The sequence below is a fragment of the Gekko japonicus genome, unplaced genomic scaffold, assembly GCF_001447785.1.
Source record: "Gekko japonicus isolate JY-2015 unplaced genomic scaffold, Gekko_japonicus_V1.1 scaffold2548, whole genome shotgun sequence".
NCBI classification, from domain to species: Eukaryota; Metazoa; Chordata; class Lepidosauria; order Squamata; family Gekkonidae; genus Gekko; species Gekko japonicus.
The window spans coordinates 149,473-159,477 of NW_015174914.1; the positions used below are offsets into that span (position 1 = coordinate 149,473).

The 10,005-nt window shown below is 47.2% G+C and overlaps 1 protein-coding gene across 1 annotated transcript in view; it reads right to left on the minus strand.

Annotated features, from left to right (window-relative positions):
• Positions 1-5,310, minus strand: part of LOC107122026 (mitochondrial uncoupling protein 3-like) — a 20,921-nt gene extending 15,611 nt beyond the window's left edge. The window contains exons 1-2 of the mRNA XM_015425051.1: positions 5,162-5,310; positions 494-734 (exon numbers count right to left, since the gene is read on the minus strand). Coding sequence (XP_015280537.1) covers positions 494-619 — 126 coding nt within the window. The 5' untranslated portion in view covers positions 620-734; positions 5,162-5,310. The remainder of the gene's footprint in view (positions 1-493; positions 735-5,161) is intronic.
• Between the last annotated feature and the right edge of the window lie 4,695 nt (positions 5,311-10,005).

The following is a 10,005-nucleotide window of genomic DNA, read 5'->3' on the forward strand; positions in this document are numbered from 1 at the left end:
AGAAGCAAGAAGCAGGCAGGTAAGTTGCAGAGCCCCCCCCCGGCCCTCCTTCAGGTACAAGCTCTCCCTCCTCTGTGAGGGCAGATCTGCGCATTTCTCACCCCCCCCCCCAAATAGCTAGCAATCCAAAACAGTCCAGTGGAGCCTGAATGGTGGGTATTGCCTTCTGACCCACTTCTGGTGATGTCAGGGGGTGTGACCTATGCAAATGAGTTATGCAAATGAGTTATGCTAATGAGCTCCTGCGCCTCTTTTTCTACGAAAGGACCCCTGCTGACAAGGATGTACACAATGCACTTTATAGAATAATAGCTATAAACAGTGCACATTAATTTACAAAATGTTCTTGCAGTGTATATTTATTTGTTACTTGACTCTCCTAAGCACTGCAGCTTGGGTCGCTACACCCACCTGGAGGCTGGTAACTCTGCTGAACACATCCCTATTTCTCACCTTCCCTCCGAAGCACCACTGTTATTCCAGACGGACTCACCTGCAGCCTGACTTTTGCCGTGTCCAGGGGGAAGGTACAAAGGTCTGCTATGCACCCCGCCGTCCCGGCACTGAGGAATTTGACGGCCGCGGAGGGAGGGATGTCCGTGGGCTTCAGACCCACCATCCTGCTCGGAGGGATGGAGGAGTTTGGGCTCCCGAGGAAAAAGAGACTCTTCAGGTGACGCTACATTCAGGTAGCGGCTGCCGAGCGAGAAGTCGGTTGCGGGATAAGAAAAAGTCTGAGAGAGGAGGGGAGAAAAAAGACAAACTGAATCAACGTCTTCCTGGATCGTGACCTAATTAACCGCAATCAAAGAATGGTCTACATTTTATTTATTTGCTTATACCCCACCTTTCCCCCCAGGGGGCACCCAAAGCAGCATATATATTATTATCCTCTTCTCCATTTTATCCTCACGACAACCCTGTGAGGTAGGTTAGGCTGGGGGAGTGTGACTGGCCCCAGGTCACCTGGCAAGCTTGCAGGTTCCTTTTTGTAATCCGAATTAGGATGCCTGAGGACTAGCACCTTGGTTGTCATCCGGTCAGAGCTTGAGGTCTTTACTCTGCTTAAACAGAGGCTTATTGATATAGAGTTGCAAGAGCTCAGAGCCCTTGCCTCCGGAAGGTGCTCCTCAGTAAGGTGGGCCTATCCCCTTTCTGGTGCTCTACCATATTACTTTTTCTGCCTGACCTCACCGCAAATGTGTAGAGCTTATCTGTTGGCCCGTCTTAATGTTCTCCCCTCTGCTATTCTTGAGGGGAGATATAAGCAAATTCCTTATTCAGTCAGGTTCTGTGGATGTCATAGAAGAGAAATAGAAACTGTTGAGCACGTACTCTTACACTGTAAATTGTTAAATGACATTCGAGTGGAATTTATAGAAGCCCCCCTTAGGTTGGTAGCAGGCCAATCAGATAGAATCAAGGTACAATTTCTCCTTGCTTCACGAGATCCGGAGATCATTGAACTGACCGCTAAGTTTCTCCATGGTTTTATAAAACGGAAGAGTGACCCTGACCATATTAATGATTCTTAATTTATAAGTCTAAAAACTTAAGTTTAAAAGTTTAGAATGCCAATTTATTTTATGATTCAGGCATCTTTTGTATGGTCAAATCTAGCTTGTGACAACTTGAGTTAAGCCTGACATAGCCACGACTATCTATTTTATAATTTCTTTTGGATTGTATTATTGGTAAATGCTTCTAATATTGTATGCCAATAAAAGGTATTTTAATTTGAATTTGACTAGCACCTTGGTTTCGTGCCAAATGGAGGAACGCGGGCCACATTCCAGGAAGAGGAGCTACTCGAGGAACACGTCGGCTGGCTTCTCGCACACTGACCGGATAACCTCTCATCTCGGAAACATCACACACCTTGTTAAGTCGCTCGCTTAACAAAGCAGTCAGAGAGTGATTCAGTAAGAACACAACTTTATTCTTCAACTCGAGCACAACTCCAACACGGATCGACATCGGATAGCCAGAAGAGCCTTTACATTGCAACTGTCCTGCTTTTAAACGTCCCCGGCTCATGTAGCCACACCCACTGTACAAATACCAACCAATAAGGTTGTTCACATAAGGACCAATCACGGATGCTCCCGCTCAGGGAGCTTGCTTGAAAGTGATTGGTTAGGTGCTTCCTGGGCGAGTAACAAGATTGGATGGATTTAGATCCTAGCCCAGGACGAAGCTTTACTTCAATTAGATGTTTCACAACATATCATGCATTCAAGGCAGCTTTGAATACACTACAGTCCTGTTTCTGAGGCTTCGGGGACATACCCTCTAGCCGGTAGGGTAGCCAACAGGCCTGGAGAACTGTTAAGTATGAGCAGGGCTATTTTTGGGCAGGAACGCACAGGAACGGAGTTCCGTCTGGCTCCCGAGTTGGCCACGCCCAGCAGGAACTGATTAGCATAATAGGCCACACCCAACAGCAGGAACTCATTAGCATAATAGGCCACACCCAACAGCAGGAACTCATTAGCATAATAGGCCACACCCAACAGCAGGAACTCATTAGCATAATAGGCCACACCCAACAGCAGGAACTCATTAGCATAATAGGCCACACCCAACAGCAGGAACTCATTAGCATAATAGGCCACACCCAACAGCAGGAACTCATTAGCATAATAGGCCACACCCAACAGCAGAAACTCATTAGGATTGGCTACGTTAGGGGTGTGTGGCCTAATATGCTAATGAGTTCCTGCTGGGCTTTTTCTACAAAAAGAGCCCTGATGAGGCTTCAGGCAGCTCTTAAACAAGTGATTCAGCTTTATTAGAGCATATCAGAAAACAACTCAAAAACATGAGAGCAACAGGCTCTCTTTTAAACTCTGTGCTTGTATAACCACACCCACCGTTGAGTTAAGAACCAATCATAACGCGAACATAAAGACCAATGAGCTCAGCTCCCTCCACAATCGTTCTTGGGTTCTGATTGGTCTACTGCGCAGAGGAGCCAATCAGAATGTGTACTTTACAATACCAGCTTCAGATTGCTGAACAGACGAAGTTTCAGACATGCATGCACCATACATAACAAGAACAGTGTTCTGTAAGACGGGCTTCAAAGTGTGTGAAAATGGGCATTTTAAGCTTTGGCAACGCATGTCAATAACATCACCTGGCAGACAACATCCCATGGACAGTAGAAAAGAGCAAGAGCCCAGAAGCACCTTGAAGAGTCTTCAAGAAAGCTCCTCTTCAAGAAAGCTTTCTTGAGTCACCGAAGAATCTGAGGAAGTGAGCAGTGACTCACAAATTTTGCTAGCTTGAAGGTCCTGGACTTTGTCTCTTTTCTACTGCTACAGACAGACCAACACGCAGGGCTTTTTTTTGTAGGAAAAGCCCAGCAGGAACTCATTAGCATAATAGGCCACACCCAACAACAGAAACTCATTAGTATATCCAGCCACACCCATGAGAGCATAGCTCATTAGCATATTAGGCTGCACCCCCAAGAAGGAGGGCTCCAGAGGAAACTAATTTATGCAACAGCAAAGTCGTTTGCTCACAACTTTAATGCTAGTAGCTCACAAGGTAGGGTTTTTGCTCACAAGACTTCACAGCTTAGAGGGAGCATTGGTGGAGAGCCTCTAACCTTTCTCATTCTGTAGCATTTCCCACAATCCAGCCCCCAAACCTTTTCCAGCACATAGAAGACAGCCAGTGTTAGCGGCTAGTGTGTTAAATCCAGCTCCACAAGGCCTGGATTCAAAACCCTACTCAGCCACAAAGCTCGTGATGTGACCTGCAGCCAGTCACTCTTGACTTATCCTATCTCACAGGGTCGTTGTGAAGATAAAATTGGGAGGGAACTAAGCATGTGAACTTCAGCTCCTTAGAGGAAAGATGGGCTAAACGTGTACGAGACAAAGTTAGAGTCCAGTGGCACCTTTAAGACCAACGAAGTTTTATTCAAGATGTGCGCCTTCGTGTGCACGCACACTTTGTCAGACGATGAAAAGGAATTGCATATCATAGTTGTATACATAGCTGGCTTGTTAAATTAGTATGCAGAATAGTGAAAATAGCTTGTCATTCCCTTTGATCGGTTGTCGAAGGCTTTCACGGCCAGAGTTCATTAGCTGTTGTAGATTTTCCGGGTTGTCTGGCCGTGGTCTTGGGATTCTAGGACCTGACGTTTCGCCAGTAGCTGTGACCAACATCCTCTGCGTTATATCTCTGAGGATGCCAGTCACAGCTACTGGCGAAATGTCAGGTCCTACAGTGCCAAGACCACGGCCAGACAACCCGGAAAATCTACAACAGCTAATTAAGAACATAAGAGATGCCAATGATGGATCAGGCCAAAGGCCCATCCAGTCCAACACTCTGTATCACACAGTGGCTAAAAATACCAGTGCCATCAGGAGGTCCACCAGTGGGGCCAGGACACTAGAAGCCCTCCCACTGTTGAACCCCCCCCCCCCAAGCACCAAGATGACAGAGCATCACTTGCCCCAGAGCCCCTATCTATACCTTGTGGCTAATAGCCACTGATGGACCTCTGCTCCACATGCTTATCTAATTCCCTTTTGAAGCTGTCCATGCTTGTAGCCGCCTCCACCTCCTGTGGCAGTGAATTCCAAGTGTTAATCACTCTTTGGGTGAAGAAGGACTTCCTTTTATCCGTTCTAACCCGACCGCTCAGCAATTTCATGGAGTTCTTGTATTGTGAGAAAGTGAGAAAAGTACCTCTTTCTCTACCTGCTCTTTCCCATGCATAATCTTATAAACCTCAATCATGTCACCCCTCAGTCGTCGTTTCTCCAAGCTAAAGAGCCCTAAGCGCCTTAACCTTTCCTCATAGGGAAAGTGTTCCAACCCTTTTATCATTCGAGTTGCCCTTTTCTGCACTTTTTCCAAAGCTATAATAACCTTTTTAAGGTGTGGTGACCAGAACTGCACACAGTTCCTTTGATCTGTTTAAAAAAACATTCCCACTATTTTGCATGCTCATTTAACAAGCCAGCTATTTCACCGTCTGACGAAGTGTGCGTGCCACACGGAAGCTCACACCTTGAACAAAACTTGGTTGGTCTTAAAGGTGCCTGACTGGACTCTAACGTCATTCTATTCAGACCAACAAGGCTGCTCACCTTGACGTGGACTAGACAGACAGACAAAAAAACGCATCCCTTACTTAGGAGATTTTTTCCTCCGAAAGCTGTCTTCTCGAATCCCTTCTGACCAGGTTTGAGAATATCCCTCTCGGAAGGTGGATCCAGAAATGTTGGAAATACAGAAATGATCAGCGCGGGGCTTGTCCATCCATTTCAGTTATCCATTGGTACTCCGATTCACTTCATCCATGCTGTTGTCTGTTCTCTTATTTATAGAGACCTGCCGGGGTGGGGGGGCTAGGGGTGGAATTGGAGCTCGATGGGCAGACGGCTGAAAACAGAGATCATTTCTCCAGGTCAGGAAGTGTAAGAGCACAAACACGACCGATCTCTCCCCTGCAAGCAGGTTTAAAATAGAACTGGCCTTTTAAAACTTGGTAATATTCTCAGAGGCATTACCTACTCTTTCCACTGTATGTTACCTTCGGTGTGTTTACCGCACATGTGCCAGAGAGTGCGGGGGGGGGGGCGCAATGTTCGAACATTTCTGAGTAGAGGGGGGGATCCTATTACCAGTTTTCCATTGCAAAGTGATTCGTGGTCTCGCTGAGTTCAGCCTCACAACAGGCGGGTAAGGTAGGCCTCTACTGATTCCCGTTTTAGGGACAGGACGGCGGAGGCTGAGAATTGTTCTGTAGCAGAGAGAGGGCAGGAAACCAGTTTGGTGCAGTGGTTAAGTGCGCGGACTCTAGTCTGGGAGGACCAGGTTTGATTCCCCACTCCTCCACTTGCACCTGCTGGATGACCTTGGGCAAGCCGTAGTTTGACGAGAGCTGTTCTTGAAAAAGAGCCATTTCTGTCAGAGCTCTCTCAGCCCCACCTACCTCACAGGGTGTTTGTTGTGGGGAGGGGAAGGGGATTGTAAGCCGCTCTGAGACTCCTCTGGGTAGTGAAGGGTGGGGTATAAATCCAATCTCTTCTCTCTTCTTCTTTTAAAGTTGTTGTCAGGTAGCCCTGTCATAGGTCTGGAACGTGGAGGGGTGGCCCTCCCGTTTTCTGTCTCAGCTCTCCCTGGCTCACCAACTGTTTGCTATCTTATGCTTGACCTTGTAGATGCTCCAGCTGCAGTTTTACTCAGCTGGGAAAGTTAACGGCTTTTGCTTTGCCCGCGCGCGTGAGATGTATCCATTGGCTCATGCTTGGGGATGTTTGATTCTAGTATAAGCCAGAGGCCCCTAGTATTGGCAGCCATTCCTGACACAAGCTGTACACGTGTCTCTAGTACTGGATTTACCAATAAACAGTTATCTTCTCATGAAGCCCTGTGCTGCGTAACCTGACTAAGGACCCTGACAGTTGCGAGCGAGTGATTTCGCTTAGTTTGCTCTGGAGCCATCCTTCCTAAGCTAAGACAAAAATGTGTGAGACGGAGGCTAAAAAACGGTGAGCTAGCTCACCCTAACTCAGCTTAGAGGAAACACTGCTCTGGAGATCAGTTGTGATACCAGGAGATCTCCCGGCCCCGGCTGGAAGTTGGCAACGCTATCAGCGGACCATATCGAATTTTTCTGCTTCTATTTCTTCTTATTATTAACGAGGGGGAAGGAAGGGAAATTCTTAGTTGGGGATTTTATTTTTCACTGTAGTACTGTAATACCTAAGAATCAAATGAAGGGTACATTTCAAAGTGATGTTGGTGAGAATAATTGTAATAATTCATTTAGCCTCATCAATGGACATGGTGCATTACAGGTTGCGGGAATTCAAAAAAAGGTCTGGACTCCAAGAAACTGGCCTTCTAACATTTCAGAAGAGAACAGAGCGAGGAAACAATCGACTAAAGAATCTATCAAGGATGAATATCTACAAAAGAGATGGAGTCACGAAGGTCAGATAACAGAGAGAACGGCTGATAAAATTATGAAAGGAATTGAAGAGATTAAAGTAACCAAATTTAAAGAACTGGAATACAAATTCCTCACAAAATGGTATAAGACACCAGCACAGCTAGCTAATATGATCCCAGGGCTGAGTTCTTTGTGCTGGCATTGTAAACAGTCTAAAGGCTGGTATTCCCACATGTGGTGGGAATGTGCAGATTGGAGAGAAATTACTGAAATCATTAGGAAAGCATGCAATGTAACATTACCTATAGACTTTAACCTAATGCTGTTAAGCACAATAAGAAGCCCGTTGTTGGATAAGAAAATTCAAAATCTAGTTAAGGCTATGATACTGGCAGGAAAGGCAGTGATCGCTCTGGGTTGGAAAGACAAAAGTAAATGGACAATAGAAATCTGGCACAACTATTTGTTTGATTTTATACAGTCAGACATCGTGGAAACAATCAACAAGGGAAGAACATGGGAAGAAAAATCCACGGAAATGAAGACCAGATGGAAGATCTATCTAGACTGGATGCGGAATGAAAGAAGGAAGGACATTCAGTGGAAGATTAAGACTCTGTGCCCTTGGCTGTGGGGAAGAGACTATGACTAAAAAAGAGGGAGGGAGGGAGGGAGGGAGGGGAGAAAATGTAAATAAATATAAACACTCAATGTAACAATTTAAACAAACAATAAAAAACATTTTTTTAAAAAAAGAATCTATCAAGGATAAAAAGCATTAATTCTTTTTATTTTTATGTTTATTGTCACATCTGTTGTGTTCCAGGTCAATAAAAGTTGTTGTTGTTCAGTCGCACCGACGAGTCCGACTCTCCGCGACCCCATGGACCAGATCACGCCAGGCCTTCCTGTCTTCCGCCGTCCTCTGAAGTTGGCTCAACTTCATGTTTGTTGCATCGATGACACTGTCTAACCATCTCGTCCTTTGCCGTCCCCGTCTTCTTTGACCTTCAATCTTTCCCAGCCTCAGGGTCTTCTCCAGTGAGGGCTCCCTTCTCATTTGGTGGCCAAAGTATTTGAGCTTCAGTTTCAGTATCTGGCCTTCCAGGGAACAGTCAGGGTTGATTTCTTTGAGGATTGACTGATTTGATCTCCTTGCCGTCCAAGGGACTCTCAAGAGCCTTCTCCAGCACCATAGTTCAAAAGAATCTATACTGATATATAAAGAAGAGAAGAGAAAAGATTGGATTTATACCCCACCCTTCACTACCTGAAGGAGTCTCAGAGCGACTTACAATCTCCTTTCCCTTCCCCTCCCCACAACAGACACCCTGTAAGGTAGGTGGGGCTGAGAGAGCTCTTTTCAGAACTGCGCTTAAGAGAACAGTTCTGAGAGAACTTGTGACTGACCCAACGTCACACACACAGCTGCCTGTGAAAGAGTGGGGAATCAAGCCCAGTTCTCCACATGCAGCTGCTGGTGTGACCTTGGGTCAGTCACAAGTTCTCTCAGAACTGTTCTCTTAAGCGCAGTTCTGAAAAGAGCTCTCTCAGCCCCACCTACCTCACAGGGTGTCTGTTGTGGGGAGGGGAAGGGAAAGGAGATTGTCAGCCGCTCTGAGACTCCTTTGGGTAGTGAAGGGCGGGGTATAATTCCAATCTCTTCTCCTCTTCTTCTTCTTCTCCTCTTCACACTTCCAAAATGCGTGACGTAAGTGTGGAGGCAAATGCCGTCCCTGGCTTAGCTCCAAGGGGAGAAGAGGTCATGTTCCGTGTCCCACGGTGGGGACAATGTCCTCCTTTGACTTCGGGGACTTTTCACATCCTAGCAAAGACCGGCCCCTTTCATATAACCTGCTGACTCCGAACGGTACATTTTCCTTATAAGTTGCCTTTTGCCGTAAGCCTCGGAGGCGCTCGTCTGGTCTAGCTGCCACCAGTTGGGCTATTAAAAATAGACTTTGTTGCTCCTGGGGGCTTAGGAAGACCCCCCCCCCCGCACCTGCTTCAGCTATTTACAGAAGTGGGCTGAGAAGACGGACACCGACCCGCAACTCTCCAGAAGAGACTGCGTTCATGTGCCCTTTGCTCCTCTTCTGGCTCACTCCTGTCATGTGCTTTCGTGGCACATGCCAATCAACCGATCAGTAGTTTATTACAGTCATGGACCAGTGGAATAGAACGCACGCTAGCGAGATGTTTGCAGGGATACGGTTCCAGAAACAGTATATAAAAAATAGAAAAGAGCAAGAGTCCAGGAGCACCTTAAAGGTAAAGGTTTCCCTTGCTCGAAAGCCAGTCGAATCCGACTGGACCCTTGCTCTTCTCTTCCAAGCCGAAGAGCCGGCGCTGTCCGAAGACGTCTCCGTGGGCGTGTGGCCGGCATGACTAAACGCAGAGGCGCACGGAATGCTGTCACCTTCCCACCGAAGCGGTAACCTATTTATCGACTTGCAATTTCCTGCTTTCGAACCGCTAGGCTGGCAGGAGCTGGGGCCAGAGACGGGAGCTCACTCCGTCACGCGGGACTCGGGTCTCGAACTGCTGAGCTACCGATCTCCCGGTCTGCAACTCAGCGTCTTAACCTCTGAGCCACTGTGGCCCCCAGGAGCACCTTAAAGACTAGCAAAATTTGTGGCAGGGTAGGAGCTTTCCGGAGCTGCGGTGGCTCAAGTGGTTAAGACGCTGAACTGCAGGCTGTGGAAGGTCAGTAGTTCAGCAGTTCGAGACCCGGGTGCCGCAAGACAGGGTGAGCTCCTGTCTCTAGTTCCAGCTCCTGCCAACCTAGCAGTTTGAAAGCAAGGAATTGCAAGTAGATAAATAGGTACCACTTGGGTGGGAAGGGAACAGCGTTCCGTGCGCCTTGGTGTTTAGTCATGCCGGCCACATGACCACGGAAACGTCTTCAGACAGCGCTGGCTCTTCGGCTTTGAAACGGAGATGAGCACCGCAACCCTAGAGTCGGTTTCGACTGGCTTTCGAGCAAGGGAAACCTTTACCTTTTTAGGAGCTTTCCTGAGTCACCACAGTCCTTTCTTCAGACACGGAGGTCCTCCCTGAATTTGGGTCTCCTCTCT